The sequence below is a fragment of the Dendrobates tinctorius genome, unplaced genomic scaffold (assembly GCF_039654945.1).
Source record: "Dendrobates tinctorius isolate UK_male_01 unplaced genomic scaffold, ASM3965494v1 ptg000074l, whole genome shotgun sequence".
NCBI lineage: Eukaryota > Metazoa > Chordata > Amphibia > Anura > Dendrobatidae > Dendrobates > Dendrobates tinctorius.
The window spans coordinates 18,040,162-18,062,694 of record NW_027361742.1 but is presented as its reverse complement, the minus strand read 5'-3'; the positions used below and the strand labels follow the sequence as shown (position 1 = coordinate 18,062,694).

Here is a 22,533-nt window from a genome sequence, read left to right as displayed (position 1 = left end):
TGTGTCCAAGAAGAAAATTCGGCACCACTGCTTCCACTTTGATGTGCACTATAGTGCGGTGCAAACTCACACACCTGAGCTGCACGCCAGCTACCCACAGAACGGGTGCTCAATCCAAAGAAAAACATGCATAGCTACGTTGTATGAAAAAGAACAAGAGGGATGGCACTCACCGTTCTGAAGAAGTGAATTTATTTTCAGATAAAAAGCATAGGCTCGGGAGAGATGTGTGAACTGTGGACAACGGCCCTTACACGCCAACTGCGCTTCAACGCCCGTTGTCCACAGTTCACACATCTCTCCCGAGCCTATGCTTTTTATCTGAAAATAAATTCACTTCTTCAGAACGGTGAGTGCCATTCCTTTTGTTCTTTTTCATACAATGTGGTGAAATGTGTGCTGAAGGTGGTATATGTGTTGAAGCACGTGGTAGTGTGTGGCGCATTTTGTGTGTGTGTTCATATCCCCGTGTGTGGTGAGTATCCAATGTCAGTTCCCCACCTTAGCAACTGTACGGTATATACTCTTTGGCACCATCGCTCTCATTCTTTAAGTCCCCCTTTTTCACATCTAGCAGCTGTCAATTTGCCTCCAACACTTTTCCTTTCACTTTTTCCCCATTATGTAGATAGGAGCAAAATTGTTTGGTGAATTGGAACGCGCAGGGTTAAAATTTTGCCTCACAACATAGCCTATGACGCTCTCGGGGTCCAGACGTGTGACTGAGCCAAATTTTGTGGCTGTAGCTGCGACGGTGCGGATGCCAATCCCGGACATACACACATACATACATACATACCCACTTTGAGCTTTGTATATTAGATTGATCAGTAGAGAAATCCTCGGGTTATCACTGATATTAGGACATCAACATTTGCTGCGTTTTTGTCGCATTTATTCTGTCCGCTTTTTTCACAAACACTAAATCATTTCCTAGTGCCAGCAAAGTGAATGAGATTCCTGACGTCTCCAGCACACGTTGCTTAGTTTTTCCTTTCAGATTTGACGCAGTTTCACATTTGCAGCATGTCAATTCTTTGAGCATTTTTACAGCATTTTTCACCAATACTAATGAGTGGAAAAAAAACAAACATAAAATGCGCATGCAGAAAAACGCATGCTTTCTATACAGCATTTTTCCTGCCAAGGGAACCATTTTCTGAAACAAATACGGTACTTAGTGTGCACATACCTCAACAGGAATGAATAATCCAATGGTCAGAAGATGAAGAATTTGGTCTCGGAAACACTTTTCAAGGCACTAAAGCCCCTTTGTCATGTGATCAGAGAAATGATTCATTTTTGATGATTGGGGAGTGGTGCTCTCCTACCTTTCCTTTTCTATTTTTGTTGACAGAAAATGGAAAGACTATAGAAATACCATCAGTATTAATAACAATGCATCAACTGCAGCCAAAATATTTCTGTTTAATTGCCACAAATCCTAGTAAACTAATTGTGGAGTTCAAAAGGCAGCGAGGGCCAGAGGGCAGATCATGGCAATGAGCTACAGTGATTGCGGATTAGAGCATGATTTCTAATTAACATTGCTTTCTACAATTTAATATTCATCATTCCCATTTTTCATGTGTTTTTATTTCATTATTTTTGTTTGACCCAATTGTTTGTGTGAAACAATCATTTTAGACTTGAAATTATTTGTGAATTTGGTTTCTACCTTTTTGTACATGACTGTGAGCCAGTAATACTTATTACATGATAATGTATACACATTAGTGTACAAATTGCTATACATCTATGAGTACAACCTGTGTTTGTTGTATTGCAGGAGAAAAGTGCCGCTCATACCGTTAAATCTAGAAATAACCCTGAAGCTCCAGCACCAGGGAACCAACATCGAATAAAGTAAGAAAGGAATTACGTTACATACAGGGGGTTTGGAGCTTTTTCCATGTTGCCCACTTTTAGGGCTCATGTACCGTTCTGTGAATGGGATTTTCCAAAGCAATTCATATGTACTGTATATATATTTCAAATTTATATTTATTTTCCTCGTTAGCTCTATGATGGTTTCAGCAGATGTTAATATGACCTTACCGCTTGTCTCCAGAAGTTGTGCCACTCTGTGCTTGATTTTATTGAATGGGGAACACACCAAGCACAGACTCACAGATTTTTTTACCTTACATATAACGTTGCCATGCCAAATCTTCTTACTTGCTTCAATTAACGTTAAATAATTGAGTTTGAATAAATTATTGGTTAGATAATTAGAATTAATTGAAATAATAAAATTAAGTGTTTTGTTTTTTTCAGCATACACATCTCTGAAAGTCAGCAGGAATTTTTCAGAATGTTGGATGAAAAAATCGAAAAGGTAAATTTAAGCAAATAAAATGATCTAATACTGAACAGCGCAATTTTAGTATTGAGAGGAAAATGGTGCTTTGTAAAGTATGCTGCCTTGTACCATATGTGAAAGATGGATAAAATGCAGCCAATAGTAATTATTGATGAGATATAGTACAATGACCTACAGGCGGTGTCTATAGAGAAATGCAGTGAAGTGAAAACAGCTGAACTCTGGGAAATTTTGATTTTCAATGCAAAAAATTTTTTTTATTATTGAAGACACCACAGACATCGCTAGCTGCCCCATGCTTCCAGCTCATCTTAGGACCTCTGCCTGGTTCCTGCCAGACCGGACTTCTACATATGGCACTTTAGCCCCTCCTGCACATTCATACTGCCGTGAATGCTTCTTTTTCTCTTGTGCTTTAAGTGAGGTTTGAAAAAGACCCGACATAGAGTCGAAACGTTACCTCAACGCACTATTCCCCTGTGGTGTCTTCAATAATAAAAAAAAATTTTTGCATTGAAAATCAAAATTTCCCAGAGTGCAGCTGTTTTCTCTTCACTGGATGACTGTCTGGACTAAGTTCTAGGTTCAGCTTGCACCTACCTCATATCCACAGAGTGCACGCCTTGTCTGTATCACTACTCTATAGAGAAATGTTCTGGATACCCACCTGTGCTTTGTGTAGTTATTATTCACTTCACACTATGTAAAAAAAAATATATATACATTTGCCCCATAAATCTTGTCTTCACAAATGTAATTCTTTTTTGCTCTTTGGCCAGATACACACATCCTATTTTTCTTTCATGTATGAAAAATTGATCTGTTGTTTTCAGGGTGCTAGACCCATTTTTGGGCCGTGTCTCAGGTTTTTATTTTTACTACTCTTTTAGCATCAGTTTTACTTATGTGAAGTAGAACATATTCGCTTTTCCTACACATTAAAGGTGATGTCCAGTGCTGTTATATTGATGGCTTGGCCTAAGGATAGGTCACCATACAGTTGATGGAGCTATGCTGTTCCACTCCATAAATGATCACATCCGGCCAGCACCGGGAACAGCTGATTGGCAGAAATGCTCGGTGTCGCATGCCCACCAACCTGATATTGATGACCTATCAATATAAAAGTACTGGACTTCCCCTTTAAATAGTAAAATACAAGCAGCACAAGGCATTTTGTTTTTTCATTGGGCCATTGACTTGCATTGACAAGCTTGATTCTCAGCATGGAACAAAGTAAGAAATGTCTGTTTTTTATTTTTTACAGACAAATGGTCCGCACAAAAAACAACGTGAAAAGGCACATTGATTACAATGCAAAGAGAATAAACAAAATAGACATCTAAATAAACGCTAGAAAAATAACTCATTTGATACACATATCATGTGTGAATATTCACTAAACAATTGTAAAAGCTACCAAGAAATGTGACTAGACACCAAAAATATTCAACAATAAGAATAAAACTGTCTGTGACAAATAGGATAAACTACATTATAGAGGGGGTACACTCCTACACAGGAAGATCACAAATAAATGTATAGCAAGTGGGTGTAGTGGACAAATGGCATTCTCCCTGTATCATATGACAGAATCAATATTATGAGTGAAGTCCATATATAAATGTATATTCAAGAGTAAGTCAACATGGATTAAAAAATAGCTGATCATATACAGACATCACCATAAGAATATCACTACAAATATATACATCTCCAACTTATGTTTCGCCTGGTGGCTTTCTCAAAGGGTATGAGAGGAAGGAGGATAGGGGGGTATGGAGACACAGGGGTCAGTAAGTGCCCTGGTCCACTAGCCAAAACCGCATGGACCAGGGCACATCCCACCGAACGCCCGCTCATCCATGCCCTATGGGTGTAATACTTCCTAGACAACACAGGGTGAGGGAAAAACAGTGTGACAATACTTTATTGAACCACAAAATGAGGGATCTCGGTAGGGAGGTTGTTCCAAACATCTTGGAGAAATAACCGCAAATCTTCTGTGGATGTAGTCTTCACAAATCCGCCTGTCCCTTCATACAGTGTGGGAAAAAAGCATTTAGTCAGCCACCAATTGTGCAAGTTCTCCCACTTAAAAAGATAAGAGAGGCCTGTGATTGACATCATAGGTAGACCACAACTATGAGAATCAAAATGAGAAAACAAATCCAGAAAATCATCTTGTCTGATTTGGTAAGATTTATTTTGCAAATTTATGGTGGAAAATAAGTATCTGATCATTAACAAAAGTTCATCTCAATATTTTGCTATATATCCTTTGTTGGCAATGACAGAGTGCAGACATTTTCTGTAAGTCTTCACAAGGTTGGCACACACTGTTTGTGGTATGTTGGCCCATTCCTCCATGCAGATCTCTTCTAGAGCAGCGATGTTTGGGCCTGTCGCTGGACATCACGGACTTTCAAATCCCTCCAAAGATGTTCTATGGGGTTGAGATCTGGAGACTGGCTAGGCCACTCCAGGACCTTCAAATGCTTCTTACGAAGCCACTCCTTCATTGCCCTGGCGGTGTGCTTAAGATCATCATCATGCTGAAAGACCCATCCACGTTTCATCTTCAATGCCCTTTCTTATGGAAAGAGGTTTACACTCAAAATCTCACGATACATGGCACCAATTATTCTTTTATGTACATGGATCAGTCGTCCTGGTCCTTTTGCAGAGAAACAGCCCCATAGCATGATGTTTCCATTCCCATGCTTCACAGTAGGTGATTTAAAGTAGGTTATTTAAATGCATCTCAGCATTCTGTCTCCTCCAAACACGACGAGTTTTGTTTCTACCAAACACTTCTACTTTGTTTTCATCAGACCATATGACATTCTCCCAATACTCTTCTGGATAATCCAAATGCTCTCTAGCAAACTTCAGATGGGCCCGGACATATACTGGCTTAAGCAGGGGGACACATCTGGCACTGCAGGATCTGAGTCCCTGGCAGTGTAGTGTGTTGCTGATGGTAGCCTTTGTTACGGTGGTCCCAGCTCTTTGCAGGTTATTCACTAGATCCCCCGTGTGGTTCTGGGATTTTTGCTCACCGTTATTGTGATCATTTTGACCCCACGGGGTGAGATCTTGCGTGGAGTCCCAGTTCGTGGGAGATTATCAGTGGTCTTGTATGTCTTCCATTTTCTTATTATTGCTCCCACAGTTGATTTCATCACAGTAATCTGCTTGCCTGTTGCAGCTGCAGTCTTCCCAGCCTGGTGCAGGGCTACAACTTTGTTTCTGGTGTCCTTCAACAGCTCTTTGGTCTTCACCATAGTTGAGTTTGGAGTGTGACTGAAGTTGTGGACAAGTGTCTTTTATACTGATAACAAGTTCAAACAGGTGGCGTTACTACAGGTAATGAGTTGAGGACAGAGGAGCCTCTTAAAGAAGAAGTTACAGGTCTGTGAGAGCCAGAAATCTTGCATGTTTTATTTTGACCAAATACTTATTTTCCACCATAATTTGCAAAATAAATCTTGCCAAATCAGACAAGGTGATTTTCTGGATTTGTTTTCTCATTTTGACTCTCATTGTGGTGGTCTACCTATGATGTCAATTACAGGCCTCTCTCATCTTTTTAAGTGAGAGAACTTGCACAATAGGTGGCTGACTAAATACTTTTTTCCCCACTGTATAATCCCAGACTCAATGATGTTGAGATCAGGGCTCTCACCTGACTGTAATCCTATATTAATTCTTGACTTTGTGCTAGGCTAGAAGACAGTGTAATTTTGAAGGTATGGTATGTTCATACTGAGTTGTTGAGGAATTTTTGGAGCAGAAACTAAGTGAAAACTCTCCAAATCCTCCATTCCAAAAACTCAGCAAAAAGATTTAGTGTGCACATACCCAAGTGTGGTTACACCTAATAATTATTTGTTTTTAATTTCTTTTTTTAAGAGATATTAGACATTAGCACTCACTGATTGGAATATGGATGTAAAGCCCTAAAACATGAAGACGAACTAAACAACCCCTGTGTGATGGTCTGTAAAGAAATTGCTGACTATAGGATACAATAAATAGGTACTGCCTTGCTAAGCACAATACAGCTGACAGAGTAAACGAGGAGACCAGTCAAGAGCCTTTCGATTCTTCTTTGAGGGATGCAAAATTCTACCAGTTCTGTGAGATTCCTGGGTTGTCTCGCATGCACTGCTATTTTGAGGTCTAGCCACAGATTTTCAACGATGCTCAGATCATTTTCAGAGTGCTAGGCAGCAGCTTAGAAGATCCCATGGCTGCTGTTTTTTGGCAAGGTTAGAGGAGGCTGGGTTTTTATAAAGCTGGGAAATTTGCATCACCTGGCCTTTCCTAAAGATGATATTGAACAAGCCATAACCCTAACTTTGGTCAAAGTTATCTGAGCAAACAAATCTCCAAGGATGCCCAAACTTTTGCATTGGTCCATTATCCTTTTTTTACTGTTTAACCCCTTAACCCCCAAGGGTGGTTTGCACGTTCATGACCGGGCCAATTTTTACAATTCTGACCACTGACCCTTTATGAGGTAATAACTCTGGAACGCTTCCATGGATCCTGGTTATTCTGACATTGTTTTCTCGTGACATATTGTACTTCATGATATTGGCAAAATTTCATTCATATAACTTGCGTTTATTTGTGAAAAAAATGGAAATTTGGCAAAAATTTTGAAAATTTCGCAATTTTCCAACTTTGAATTTTTATGTCCTTAAATCACAGAGATACGGCACACAAAAAACTTAATAAGTAACATTTCCCACATGATTACTTTACATCATCACAATTTTTGAACCCAAATTTGTTTTTCTTAGGAAGTTATAAGGGTTAAAAGTTGACCAGCGATTTCTCATTTTTGCAACACCATTTTATTTTTACAGACCACATCACATTTCAAGCCACTTTGATGGGTCTATATGATAGAAAATACCCAAAAGTGACACCATTCTAAAAACTGCACCCCTTAAGGTGCTCAAAACCACATTCAAAAAGTTTATTAACCCTTCAGGTGCTTCACAGGAATTTTTTGAATATTTAAAAAAAAAATGAACATTTAACTTTTTTTCACAAAAAAAATACTTCAGGTTCAATTTTTTTTATGTTACCAAGGGTAACAGGAGAAATTGGACTGCAAAAGTTATTGTGCAGTTTGTCCTGAGTGCGCTGATACCTGATATGTGGGGGGGAACCACTGTTTCGGCGCATGGCAGAGCTCAGAAGGGAAGGAGCGCCGTTTGACTTTTTCAATGCAAAAATGGCTAGAATTCAGATCGGATGCCATGTCACGTTTGGAGAGCCCCTGATGTACCTAAACAGTGGAAACCCCCCACAAGTGACCTAATTTTGGAAATTAGACCCCCCCAAGGAACTTATATAGATATGTGGTGAGAACTTTGAACCAACGAGGGCTTCACAGAAGTTTATAACGTACAGCGGCACAATTAAAAAATCATATTTTTTCCACAAAAATGATCTTTTCACCCCCAATTTTTATTTTCCCAAGGGTAACAGGACCCTAAAAGTTATTGTGCAATTTTTCCTGAGTACGCTGATACCCTATATGTGGGTGTAAACGACTATTTGGGCGCATGGCAGAGCTCGGAAGGGAAGCAGCGCCATTTGACGTTTTTGGCTGGAATTGAGATCGGACACCATGTCGCGTTTGGAAAGCCCCTGATGTACCAAAACAGTGGAAACCCCCCACAAATGACACCATTTTGGAAACTAGTCCCCCCAAGGAACTTATCTAGATGTGTGGTGAGAACTTTGAATCCCCAAGGGCTTCACAGAAGTTTATAACGTACAGCCATACAATTAAAAAATCATATTTTTTCCACAAAAATGATCTTTTCTCCCTCAATTCTTATTTTTCCATGGGTAACAGGACTCTAAAAGTGATTGTGCAATTTGTCCTGAGTACGCTGATACCCCACATGTGGGGGTAAACCACTATGTGGGCGCATGGCAGAGCTCGGAAGGGAAGCAGCGCCAATACAGTGAAAACCCCCCACAAATTACACCATTTTGGAAACTAGACCCCCCAAGGAACTTGACTAGATGTGTGGTGAGCACTTTGAACCCCCCCAGTGCTTCACAGAAGTTTATAATGCCCGGGCGTGAAAACAAAAAAATCGTATTTTTTCCACAAACATGATCTTTTAGTCTCCAATTTTTTTATTTTCCCAAGGGTAACAGGAGAAATTGGACCCCAAAAGTTGTTGCCCAATTTGTCCTGACTACGCTGATGCCCCATATGTGGGAGAAAACTACTGTATGGGCACACGTCGAGGCTCGGAAGGGAAGTAGTGACGTTTTGGAATGCAGACTTTGATGGAATGGTCTGCGGGTGTCATGTTGCTTTTGGAGAGCCCCTGATGTACCTATACAGTGGAAACCCCCCACAAGTGGTCCCATTTTGGAAACTAGACCCCCTAAGGAACTTATCTAGATGTGTGGTGAGCACTTTGAACCCCTCAGTGCTTCACAGAAGTTTATAACGGCCGGGCGTGAAAATAAAAAAAATCGCGTTTTTTCAACAATCATGATCTTTTAGTCCCCGTTTTTTTTATTTTCCCAAGCTTACCTGTTAGGAATCTGTGTCCTGCCATACTTATGCAGAGATCCAGATCCTCACATTTGTCTCCAGAGGCTAAGTCCTTTCAGCCAGCTTCTGAGCATGCTCCTGGAATGAGCTCCCATTGGAGTTCAGGAGTCAGGTGCTCAGGTCCTGCTCCTGATTCCACTGGTTCAGCTCAGGGCTCTGGAGATTTCCGGAAGGTCCCGGTCACTATAAAAAATGCGCATGGCTGTTCCGCCATGCGCTAGCATTTCTCATGCTTGCTGCTGTGTGTTTGGTATTGGATGCTTGGACTGGTGAATGACTTATTATGAAACCCCTTCCCTCTGATATTACGATTGTGTGAGTGATTGGGCAGCCGCCAGTAGCCGTGCTAGTGCCAGCGAGCTCCAGCAATACCATTTGCAGCAGCTAAGCGTCCTGCATTGCGTCAGCGTCATTGCAGCGCCTTGCTTGCGGCTCTGTTCACGCCGCGCTGCGGTTGCAGCCTCCCGGGTGTTCGCAGTTGCGACACCTCGTACCTTATTTTTTACGGTAGGTCTATAGGGGATAGTCCTGGTGTTTAAGGCTATTTCTGTGACCTTTAATACCGTGTCCACATCGCTGAAGTCTGTGACCCTATACAGACTCAGCAGTATTTATGTTTTTGTTGGCAGCTCTGTGCATATAACAGAGTCTGATTTAGTGCACGGAGTGCAGCTAAAACCCTGTGCACATTACCGCCTGAGTGCCCTGTCTCTTTTAGCAGCGGTTACCCCATCTACCGCACGGTGGACCCCGAGCGGTGAACGCATTTATTTTAATTTTATTTAGTGCGTTCCACCGCTCATAACATTACCAGGAGAAATTGGACCCCAAAAGTTGTTGTCCAATTTGTCCTGAGTACGCTGTTACCTCATATGTGGGAGAAAACTACTGTATGGGCACACGTCGGGGCTCGGAAGGGAAGTAGTGACGTTTTGGAATGCAGACTTTGATGGAATGCTCTGCGGGTGTCATGTTGCCTTTGGAGAGCCCCTGATGTACCTAAACAATGGAAACCCCCCATAAATGACACCATTTTGGAGACTAGACCCCGAAAGGAACTTATCTAGATGTGTGGTGAGCACTTTGAACCCCCAAGGGCTTCACAGAAGTTTATAATGCCCGGAAATGAAAATAAAAAAATCGTATTTTTTCCACAAACATGATCATTTAGTCCCCTTTTTTTTATTTTCCCAAGGGTATCAGGAGAAATTGGACCCCAAAAGTTGTTGTCCAATTTGTCCTGAGTACGCTGTTACCTCATATGTGGGAGAAAACTACTGTATGGGCACACATCGGGGCTCGGAAGGGAAGTAGTGACGTTTTCGAATGCAGACTTTGATGGAATGTTCTGCGGGTGTCATGTGCGTTTGGAGAGCCTCTGATGTACCTAAACTATTGAAACTCCCCACAAGTGACCCCATTTTGGAAACTAGACCTCCCCACAGAACTTATCTAGATGTGTGGTGAGCATATTGAACCCCCAAGTGCTTCACAGAAGTTTATAACGCCCGAGCATGAAAATAAAAAAATCATTTTTTTCCACAAAAATGATATTTTTGCCCCCAATTTTTTATTTTCCTAAGGGTTATAGGAGAAATTAAACCCCAAAAGTTGTTTTGCAATTTGTCCTGAGTAGGCGGATACCCCATTTGTGGGGGTAAAACACTGTTTGGGCGCATGGCAGAGCTTGGAAGGGAAGGAGCACCATTTGACTTTTTCAACGCAGAATTGGGTGGAATTGAGATCAGACGCCATGCTGTGTTTGGAGAGCACCAGATGTGCCCAAACAGTGGAAACCCCCCAATTCTAACTCCAACCCTAACCACAACACACCCCCTAACCCTAATCTCAGCCCTAACCCTAGCCCTAACCCTAATGGGAAAATGGAAATAAATAAATTTTTTTAATTTTATTATTTTTCCCCAACCAAGGGAGTGATAAAGGGGGGTTTGATTTACTATTTTTTGCTGGTTTTTATGTTTGGCAGCTGTCACATGCTAAAAGACGCTTTTTATTGTAAAAATAGCTTTTGCATCACCACATTTTGAGAGCTATAATTTTTCCATATTTTGACCCACTGAGTCCGTGGAAACCCCCAATTCTAACTCCAACCCTAACCCCAACACACCCCTAACCCTAATCTCAACCCTAACCCTAGCCCTAGCCCTAATGGGAAAATGGAAATAAATACTTTTTTTTTATTTTATTATTTTTCCCTAACTAAGGGGGTGATAACGGGAGGTTTGATTTACTATTTATGGAGGTTTTTTATATTTGGCAGCTGTCACACGCTAAAAGACGCTTTTTATTGTAAAAATCGCTTTTGCATCACCACATATTGAGAGCTATAATTTTTCCATATTTTGACCCACTGAGTCATGTGAGGTCTTATTTTTTGCGGGACGAGTTGACGCTTTTATTGGTTTCATGTTCGGGCATCTTTTGATCGCTTTTTATTCCGATTTTTGGGACGCAGAATGAACAAAAACCAGCTTTTCATGAATTTCTTTTGGGGGGGTGCATTTACACCGTTCTGCATGCGGTAAAATTGATAAAGCGGTTTTATTCTTCGGGTCAGTACGGTTACAGTGATACCTCATTTAGGTCTTTTTTTATGTTTTGGCGCTTTTATGCAATGAAAACAATTTTATATAAAAAATAATTATTTTTGCATCGCTTTATTCTGCGAGCTATAACTTTTTTATTTTTTGACTGATGATGCTGTATGGCAGCTCGTTTTTTGCGGGACAAGATGACGTTTTCAGCGGTACCATGCATATTTATATGCGTCTTTTTGATCGCACGTTATTGCACTTTTTGTTCGGCGGTATGATAATAAATCATTATTTTTTGCTTCGTTTTTTATTTTTTAAGGGGTTCGCTAAAGGGGTTAACTAATGAGACAGTTTTATAGGGCGGGTCATTACGGACACGGCAATACCAAATATGTGTACTTTTATTGTTTTTTTTTTTATTATTTCCAAAAAATGAATTTATTTGGGAATATTTTTTTTCTTTTTAATTTATTTAGCGATTTTTTTAAAATTATTTTTACACTTTTTTTTTACTTTATTACATTGTCCCAGGTGGGACATCACTGTCCTGTGACAGATCACTGATCTGTCACATCACAGATCACTGTGACAGATCAGTGATCTGTCACAGGCTCTGTACAAGGCTTCCTCCTTGCCTGCACTTTGCAGGCATGAGGAAGCCAGCTCCCTGCAGGCCCCTGAAGGTCCCCGTCACCATCTTGGATTCGGGGACCTGCAGGGATGGAGCCCCCCGCAGCAGCGCTGCACATTGCGCTGCTGTGGGGGGCTCAGGGAAGCACGGAGGGAGCCCCCTCCCTGCTGATGCTTCTCTTTAACCTCCGGTACACCGCGATCGTGTTTGATCGCGGTGTGCAAGGGGTTAACGTGTCGGGGGCGGTCCGTGACTGCCCCTGACACATTGTGCCGGGTGTAAGCTGTGACAATCAGCTGACACCCGGCCGCGATCAGCAGTGCTCACCATGTGGGCGCCGCAGATCACTGTGACGTACTATCCCGTCCCTGGGAATTAAGTCCCACGGCACATGGACGGGATAGTACGTCACATGACAGAAAGGGGTTAAATTGTTCTCATTTATTTCTCAAGTCTGTCTAATATATATGTACTCACAGTATTGTGTGAAAGTTTTAGACAGGTGTGGAAAAAATGTTGCAAAATAAGAATGCTTTCAAAAATAGAAGTGTTAAATTTGTATTTATTAATCAACAAAATACAAATCAATACCTTGTGTTACAACCGTTTGCCTCTAAAACATCAATTTTTCCTACATACACTTGCACAGTCTTTAAGGAACATGGAAAGGCGGTTCTTTTAAAAGTCTTGGAGAACTAACCAAAGATCTTCTGTAGCTGTAGACTTGTGTGATGATATGTTGGGGTCACATCATTAAATCCAGGATGTTGATCTTCTTTACCCTGAATATATTTCCTAATGACATTGGCTGTATGTTTAGGGCTTTGGTTCTGCTGCAAAATACATTTAGAGTCAACCAAATGCCTCCCTAATGATAGTGTATGATGGATAAGTGTCTGTAGTTCTCAGCCTTGAGAGGTTGTGGACCATAGATGCATAGGTTGGTGAAGGAAACTTAGTACAGCAAACGAAAGACAGATAATGCTTACTTGACTTGGAAATCCAAAAATGACCAAGCAATGCAATCAACTCAGTGGCAGTAACAAGTGAGACCCACCTATTGCTCAGAGAAGTCTGGCCAGAATTGGTCTTCATGGAAGGATTGCTGCCAAAAACCACACCTTTAACATGGAAATAAGGCCAAGGGGCCCATCTATGCACAAAAGCATAAAAACTGAGGTGCATAAAGAAAAATGCAGTCAGCAGGTGCTCTGGGCTGATTGGAAGTATTTCATTGTAAATAATGTAACAGAAGGCCGAAAGGATGGAGAGTGGTACAATGAGATTGTCTGCGAGCAACAGTAAATCATGATGGAAGTTCCTTGCAGGATTGGGGGTGCATTTCAGCAAATTGAGTTGGGAATTTGGTTGACATAATGGTGTCATAATTGCTGAGAAAATCAAAAAGATATTTATCCATCATGCCGCATTATTAGGGAGCTGGTTGACTCCAAATTTATTTGACAGCAGAGCAATGATCCCAATCATACAATGGCATTATGAACTATATTCAGGGTAAAAAGAGCAAGGAGTCCTGGAAGTGATGATATGAAACAACATATTTGCTGAATTCTTTCAAAGTCTGTGTGCAAGTGTACAGTTGTGGCTAAAAGTATTGACACCCCTGCAATTCTGTCAGATAATACTCAGTTTCTTCCTGAAAATGATTGCAAAAACATTCTTTGGTATTATTATCTTCATTTAATTTGTCTTAAATGAAAAAGCACAAAAGAGAATGAAGCAAAAAGCAAAACATTGATCATTTCACACAAAACTCCAAAAATGAGCCAGACAAAAGTATTGGCACCCTCAGCCTAATACTTGGTTGCACAACCTTTAGCCAAAATAACTGCGACCAACCACTTCCGGTAACCATCAATGAGTTTCTTACAATGCTCTGCTGGAATTTTAGATCATTCTTCTTTGGCAAACTGCTCCAGGTCCCTGATATTTGAAGGGTGCCTTCTCCAAACTGCCATTTTTAGATCTCTCCACAGGTGTTCTATGGAATTCAGGTCTGGACTCATTGCTGGACACCTTAGAAGTCTCCAGTGCTTTCTCTCAAACCATTTTCTAGTGCTTTTTGAAGTGTGTTTCGGGTCATTGTCCTGCTGGAAGACCCATGACCTCTGAGGGAGACCCAGCTGTCTCACACTGGGCCCTACATAATGCTGCAAAATTTATTGGTAGTCTTCAGACTTCATAATGCCATGCACACGGTCAAGCAGTCCAGTGCCAGAGGCAGCAAAGCAACCCCAAAACATCAGGGAACCTCCGCCATGTTTGACTGTAGGGACCGTGTTTTTTTCTTTGAATGCCTCTTTTTTTCTCCTGTAAACTCTATGTTGATGCCTTTGCCCAAAAAGCTCTACTTTTGTCTCATCTGACCAGAGAACATTCTTCCAAAACGTTTTAGGCTTTTTCAGGTAAGTTTTGGCAAACTCCAGCCTGGCTTTTTTATGTCTCGGGGTAAGAAGTGGGGTCTTCCTGGGTCTCCTACCATACAGTCCCTTTTCATTCAGACGCCGACGGATAGTACGGGTTGACACTGTTGTACCCTCGGACTGCAGGGCAGCTTGAACTTGTTTGGATGTTAGTCGAGGTTCTTTATCCAACATCCGCACAATCTTGCGTTGACATCTCTTGTCAATTTTTCTTTTCCATCCACATCTAGGGAGGTTAGCCACAGTGCCATGGGCTTTAAACTTCTTGATGACACTGCGCATGGTAGACACAGGAACATTCAGGTCTTTGGAGATGGACTTGTAGCCTTGAGATTGGTCATGCTTCCTCACAATTTGGTTTCTCAAGTCCTCAGACAGTTCTTTGGTCTTCTTTCTTTTCTCCATGCTCAATGTGGTGCACACAAGGACACAGGACAGAGGTTGAGTCAACTTTAATCCTTGTCAACTGGCTGCAAGTGTGATTTAGTTATTGCCAACACCTGTTAGGTGCCACAGGTAAGTTACAGGTGCTGTTAATTACACAAATTAGAGAAGCATCACATGATTTTTCGAACAGTGCCAATACTTTTGTCCACCCTCTTTTTTATGTTTGGTGTGGAATTATATCCAATTTGGCTTTAGAACAATTCTTTTTGTGTTTTTTCATTTAAGACAAATTAAATGAAGATAATAATAACAAAGAATTTGTATTTACAATCATTTTCAGGAAGAAACTGAGTATTATCTGACAGAATTGCAGAGGTGTCAATACTTTTGGCCACAACTGTATCTTGGTACTTTGAGGCTGTTTGAAGACAAATGGTGGGCACTCAAAACATTGATTTGATTTACAGATTTCTTAAGCTCATTCATTTTCCATTTTGTTTACTGATAAAAAACTATACTATTAATGCTAGTATTCTTGGACGCATTCTTACTGTGCAGCATTTTTCAGTTCTGTGTGGGTGTATGCATGTTTATAAATAATCAGTCATGGCTGAAATGTTGGCATGCATGAATTTGTTCCAGAAAATGAAATATTTCTCCCAGAAAATGTTTGCAATTACACACGTTTTGTTATACACGTTAATTTCCTTTGTGTGTATTACAGCAACACAAAAAAAACTGGGAAAAAAGGCAAATTGGACATAATTTCACATAAAACCCAGAAAATGGGCCAGACAAAATTGTTGGCACCTTTCCAAAATTGTGGGTAATTAACTTTGTTTCACGCATGTGATGCTCATTCAAACACACATGTGGCAAGTAACAGGTGTGAGCAATATAAAAATCACACCTGAAATCAGATAAGTTGACTCAGTCGTTGCATTGTATGTCTGTGTGTGCCACTGTAAGAATAGAAAACTGAAAGAAGAGAGGAAAACTGCGGACCTGAGAAACAACACTGTTGAAAAAATATCAACAATCTCAAGGTTACAAATGCAACTCCAGAGATCTTGATGTTCCTTTCTCCACAGCGCACAACATAATCAAAAGGTTTACAACCCATGGTACTGTGGGTAATCTTACTGGATGTGGATGACAGAGAAAAATTGATGAAATGTTGCAATGCAGGATAGTCTGGATGGTGGATAAGCAGCTGCAATCAAGGACCAAAGGATCTCAAGATGTCCTGCAGGCTCAGGGTGCATCAGTGTCAGTACAAACACACACAATGGGGAAAATAAGTATTTGATACGCTGCTGATTTTATAAGTTTTCCCACCTACAAAAATGGAGAGATCTGTAATTTCTATCATAGGTAAACTTCAACAATGAGAGACAGAATCTAAAAATAAAAACTAGAACATCACATTATATTATTTTTAATAATGAAATTGCATTTTATTGCATAAAAGGAGAAGATTGATAACATCAGAGACAGTTTTGGTCAACAACCCCCAGTGCCCTTCCTCCTACCTGCCCTGCCCTCCTCCCCCATTTTCAAACAACTTTATTAAAATTTTACATAAAATTAACAGTAATAATATTGTTCATCATCATATTACAATGTAGTTTACAAAATAACAGTAGTGTAATAACATGACTTTACAAGTAGCAGATACATTCATAAATGTCAAGGGAAGAAAGGGTAGGGGTTTCGGAATGGGTTTAAAGTTGCTTTTGCCCTCCTCCCCCAAAACCAACTTCTCTACCATTACAGAAAATCGACTCTCAACTCTACCCTCAAGATCACATCTCACTACCTGTGCACTTGACCCAATCCCATCCCACTTCATCCCAAACCTCACCGCAGTCTTCATCCCAACCCTAACCCATCTCTTCAACCTATCACTAACAACTGGTGTTTTCCCCTCAAGCTTTAAACATGCCTCAATCACACCTATCCTCAAAAAAGCCCTCTCTTGACCCATCCTCTGTATCTAGCTATCGCCCTATATCACTTCTCCCCTATGACTCAAAACTACTGGAACAACACGTCCATCTTGAACTATCCTCCAACCTCTCTTCTTGCTCCCTCCTTGACCACTTGCAATCTGGCTTCCGGTCACTCCACTCCACTGAAACTGCCCTAACTAAGGTCACCAATGACCTACTAGCTGCCAAGGCCAAGCGACACTACTCTGTCCTCCTCCTCCTGGACCTGTCCTCTGCCTTTGACACAGTGGACCATTCCCTATTACTACAGACCCTCTCATCTCTTGGTATCACAGACTTGGCCCTATCTTGGATTGCGTCATACCTAGCAGACCGGACATTCAGCGTCTCCCATTCACACACCACCTCCTCACCGTGCCCCCTATCCATTGGAGACCCGCAAGGTTCAGTCCTAGGGCCCCTCCATTTACACCTTCGGTCTCAGACAGCTCATAGAATCTCATGGCTTTCAGTATCATCTCTATGCTGATGACACACAAATCTACATATCTGGACCAGATATCACCTCCCTTCTAAACAGAATCCCTCAATGTCTGTCTGCTATTTCATCCTTCTCCACTAGATTTCTAAAACTTAATATGGACAAAACAGAATTAATCATCTTTCGCCCATCTCACGTGACCCCCCCAACAGACCTATCCATTAAAGTAAACGGCTGCCCACTCTCTCCAGTCCCACAAGCTCGCTGCCTTGGGGTTATCCTTGACACTGATCTCTCTTTCAAACCACATATCCAAGCCCTTTCCACTTCCTGCCGACTTCAACTCAAAAATATTTCACTCATCCATACATTCCTCAACCAAGAATCTGCAAAAACCCTAGTCCATGCCCTCATCATCTCCCGCCTTGACTACTGCAACCTCCTGCCCTGTGGCCTCACCTCTAACACTCTCGCACCCCTCCATTCTATTCTTAACTCTGCTGCCCGACTAATCCACCTGTTCCCCCGCTGTTCCCGGCCTCTCCCCTCTGTCAATCCCTGCACTGGCTCTCCATTACCCAAAGACTCCAGTTCAAAACCCTAACCATGACATACAAAGCGATCCACAACCTGAGTCCTCCGTACATCTGTGACCTAGTCACCCGGTAATTACCTGCAAGATCTCCTTCTGTACTCCCCTCTTATCTCCTCTTCCCACAATCGCATACAAGATTTCTCCCACGCATCCCCCTACTCTGGAACTCTCTACCACAACATATCAGACTCTTGCCTACCATGGAAACCTTCAAAAAGAACTTGAAGGCCTACCTCTTCCGACAAGCCTACAACTTGCAGTAACCACCAATCCACCAAACCGCTGCACGACCAGCTCTACCCTCGCCTACTGTATCCTCATCCATCCCGTTGTAGATTGTGAGCCCTTGTGGGCAGGGTCCTCTCTCATCCTGTACCAGTCATGACTTGTATTGTTTAAGATTACTGTACTTGTATGTATTATGTATACCCCTCCTCACATGTAAAGCACCATGGAATAAATGGTGCTATAATAAATAATAATAATAATAAAATAAGTACAGTGGGGCAAAAAAGTATTTAGTCAGTCAGCAATAGTGCAAGTTCCACCACTTAAAAAGATGAGAGGTGTCTGTAATTTACATCATAGGTAGACCTCAACTATGGGAGACAAACTGAGAAAAAAAAATCCAGAAAATCACATTGTCTGTTTTTTTTTCATTTTATTTGCATATTATGGTGGAAAATAAGTATTTGGTCAGAAACAAAATTTCATCTCAATACTTTGTGATATATCCTTTGTTGGCAATGACAGAGGTCAAACGTTTTCTGTAAGTCTTCACAAGGTTGCCACACACTGTTGTTGGTACGTTGGCCCATTCCTCCATGCAGATCTCCTCTAGAGCAGTGATGTTTTTGGCTTTTCGCTTGGCAACACGGACTTTCAACTCCCTCCAAAGGTTTTCTATAGGGTTGAGATCTGGAGACTGGCTAGGCCACTCCAGGACCTTGAAATGCTTCTTACGAAGCCACTCCTTCGTTGCCCTGGCGGTGTGCTTTGGATCATTGTCATGTTGAAAGACCCAGTCACGTTTCATATTCAATGCCCTTGCTGATGGAAGGAGGTTTGCACTCAAAATCTCGCGATACATGGCCCCATTCATTCTTTCATGTACCCGGATCAGTCGTCCTGGCCCCTTTGCAGAGAAACAGCCCCAAAGCATGATGTTTCCACCACCATGCTTTACAGTAGGTATGGTGTTTGATGGATGCAACTCAGTATTCTTTTTCCTCCAAACACGACAAGTTGTGTTTCTACCAAACAGTTGCAGCTTGGTTTCATCAGACCATAGGACATTCTTCCAAAACTCCTCTGGATCATCCAAATGCTCTCTAGCAAACTTCAGACGGGCCCGGACATGTACAGGCTTAAGCAGTGGGACAGGTCTGGCACTGCAGGATTTGAGTCCATGGTGGCGTAGTGTGTTACTTATGGTAGGCCTTGTTACATTGGTCCCAGCTCTCTGCAGTTCATTCACTAGGTCCCCCCGCGTGGTTCTGGGATTTTTGCTCACCGTTCTTGTGATCATTCTGACCCCACGGGGTGGGATTTTGAGTGGAGCACCAGATCGAGGTAGATTATCAGTGGTCTTGTATGTCTTCCATTTTCTAATTATTGCTCCCACAGTTGATTTCTTCACTCCAAGCTGGTTGGCTATTGCAGATTCAGTCTTCCCAGCCTGGTGCAGGGCTACAATTTTGTTTCTGGTGTCCTTTGACAGCTCTTTGGTCTTCACCATAGTGGAGTTTGGAGTCAGACTGTTTGAGGGTGTGCACAGGTGTCTTTTTATACTGATAACAAGTTTAAACAGGTGCCATTACTACAGGTAATGAGTGGAGGAAAGAGGAGACTCTTAAAGAAGAAGTTACAGGTCTGTGAGAGCCAGAAATCTTGATTGCTTGTTTCTGACCAAATACTTATTTTCCACCATAATATGCAAATAAAATGAAAAAAAAACAGACAATGTGATTTTCTGGATTTTTTTTTCTCAGTTTGTCTCCCATAGTTGAGGTCTACCTATGATGTAAATTACAGACGCCTCTCATCTTTTTAAGTGGTGGAACTTGCACTATTGCTGACTGACTAAATACTTTTTTGCCCCACTGTATTTGATCACCTACCAACCAGCAAGAATTCTGGCTCTCACAAACCTGTTAGTTTTTCGTTAATAAGCCCTCCTTCTCAGCGCTCATTACCTGTATTAATTGCACCTGTTTGAACTCATTATCTGTATAAATGACACCTGTCCACACACTCAATCACTCTCCAACCTCTCCACCATGGCCAAGGCCAAAGAGCTGTCTAAGGATTGCAAGGGACAACATTGTAGACCTGCACAAGGCTAGGATGGTCTACAGGGCAATAGGAAAACAGCTTGGCGAGAAGGCAACAACTGTTGGCACAATTATTAGAAAATGGACGAAACACAAGATTACTGTCACTTTTCCTCTGTCTGGGGCTCTATGCAATATTTTTCCCTGTGGGGTAAGGATGCTTCTGAGAAATGTCAGAAATCAGACAAGAACTACAAGGGAGGAACTGGTCAATGATCAAAAGAGAGTAGGAACCGCAGTCTCAAATGTTACTACTCTGTCATGGATTAAAACTCTGTGGGACACACAAGGTCCCCCCTGCTCATGCTAGCACACGTCCAGGCCCATTTCATGTTCGCCAATGACCATCTGGATGATCGATAGAAGGCATGGGAGGCATGTGATAGAACTTTTTTATACCAATTCTACTAGCCGTGGTTAGAGATGGAAGAAGGATGAGTACAACCCCAAGAACATCGTCCTTACCATGAAGCATGGTGGAGGAAGCATCATACTTTGGGGATGCCTTTCTGCAAAGGGAAAAGCACGACTGCACCACATTGAAGGGAGGATGGATAGGGTCATGTATTGCAAGATTTCGGCTATCAGTAAGAGCATTAAAGATGGGTCATGGCTGGGTCTTCCAGCATGACAATGACCCGAAACACACAGCCAGGGCAACTAAGGAGTGGCTCAGTAAGAAGCATTTAAAGGTCCTGGAGTGGCCGAGGTAGTCTCCAGCCCTGACCCCAATAGAAAATCTTTGGAGGGAGCTAAAACTCAATGTTGCCCAGTGACAGCCCCAAAACCTGAAAGATCTGGAGAAGATCTGTATGGAGGATCATGTATCCTGCTGCAGTGTGTGCAAACTTGGTTAAGAACTACAGGAAGCGATTTCTACAATTGCAAGCAAAGGTTCCTGTACTAAATATTAAATTATGTTTTATTTATTTATATAAAAATCATACAAAGTGATTTTGTAATTTTTATGCTTAGATTTTGTAGCTCATAGGTGATATGTACCTGCGATAAACATTACATTCTTTGTAGGTGGGAAAACTTGCAAAATCGGCAGTGTACCAGATACTTATTTTCCCCAGTGTGTGTGTGTGTGTGTGTGTGTGTATGTATGTGTGTATATATATATATATATATATATATATATATAACCACTGTGCAAAAACAAAAAGGTGCAATCTTGAGGTTTGTTACATCTTTTTGAAGAGTGTAAAAACCTCCTTAATTCTTGTTTAAGTCTTGATCTATAATGCAACACAATATGATGGTATGTAAATAGGATTTGGAGCACAAATCAGTCTTAGAAAATTCAGGACATAATAGAATACACAGTATGTAGTTTAATTTCCATCTGCTAGAGGGAAGATAAATATGGTAAATGGCAATTGTATCTTATAGTAACATGTTTGTAAACTTTTTGTTGTTGATTTCAAGGGTCGTGATTATTGCTCAGAAGAGGAGGACATTACATGAACTTCGTCTCCAGCGGAACGTGTGTAAATATCTTTTATGATGTACAATCCACTGGATATTTTCTACCAAACAACCTATGGCAAGGAGATCTAAATCATATGGCAGAAGAATGCAATTCACCTTGAACTATTGACCTATCGTTCTAATGATGAAGACTACAATTCTGTAACTAGCAAACACTTTTATTTCTCATAAACAAGGCTACTTGACATCTGAAAAAAGCTGACATACTGTAGCAGGAGATTCGTATCCTTCCAGATTGTTATTTTGACGCTTTTCGCCCTGTAAACAGTAAGAGGGCACTGCACTGCTTGAGAGGCAGCAGAAGGGAGGCTTTTCCACACATGGTAGCAGTTTGGGGGTTACCTGCCTGTTCTCTCTTCTCCAATTAAAATTTGGTGACTACGTTGCACATAAGTGTCCATATCCATTTAAATATTTTCCCCATTTTTTATATATATAAATATTTTTATTTTACTAAAATAAACATTTGTGTATTATGTTTGTTGTGCATTTTCATTTTTGTTGAGTACTGAACAGACTTGTTCTTGAATGTTGCATATTTATAAATCACCGTCATTTAGATGCAGTTTTGCATAAAATGGTGACAGCCCGACTGACCGGGGATCTCCACACATACTGTCCTCTTCACCATACTCAACTATCAAAGTCCTGACCTAGAGACTTGATGTCCTAAACTTAGGCTTCCTCCCTAGTTGAAGCAAAAAATGAAAACCTAAATAATAAAATGTGATATAACA

The 22,533-nt window shown here is 41.2% G+C and overlaps 1 protein-coding gene across 2 annotated transcripts in view; it reads left to right on the top strand.

Annotated features, from left to right (window-relative positions):
• The window catches only part of CUNH1orf21 (chromosome unknown C1orf21 homolog), a 194,998-nt gene extending 172,724 nt beyond the window's left edge, over positions 1 to 22,274 (top strand). For both annotated transcript variants that reach the window (XM_073582905.1, XM_073582906.1), the window contains exons 4-6: positions 1,790 to 1,866; positions 2,278 to 2,338; positions 21,734 to 22,274. In XM_073582905.1, coding sequence (XP_073439006.1) covers positions 1,790 to 1,866; positions 2,278 to 2,338; positions 21,734 to 21,772 — 177 coding nt within the window. In that variant the 3' untranslated portion in view covers positions 21,773 to 22,274. The remainder of the gene's footprint in view (positions 1 to 1,789; positions 1,867 to 2,277; positions 2,339 to 21,733) is intronic.
• Positions 22,275 to 22,533: the final 259 nt, after the last annotated feature.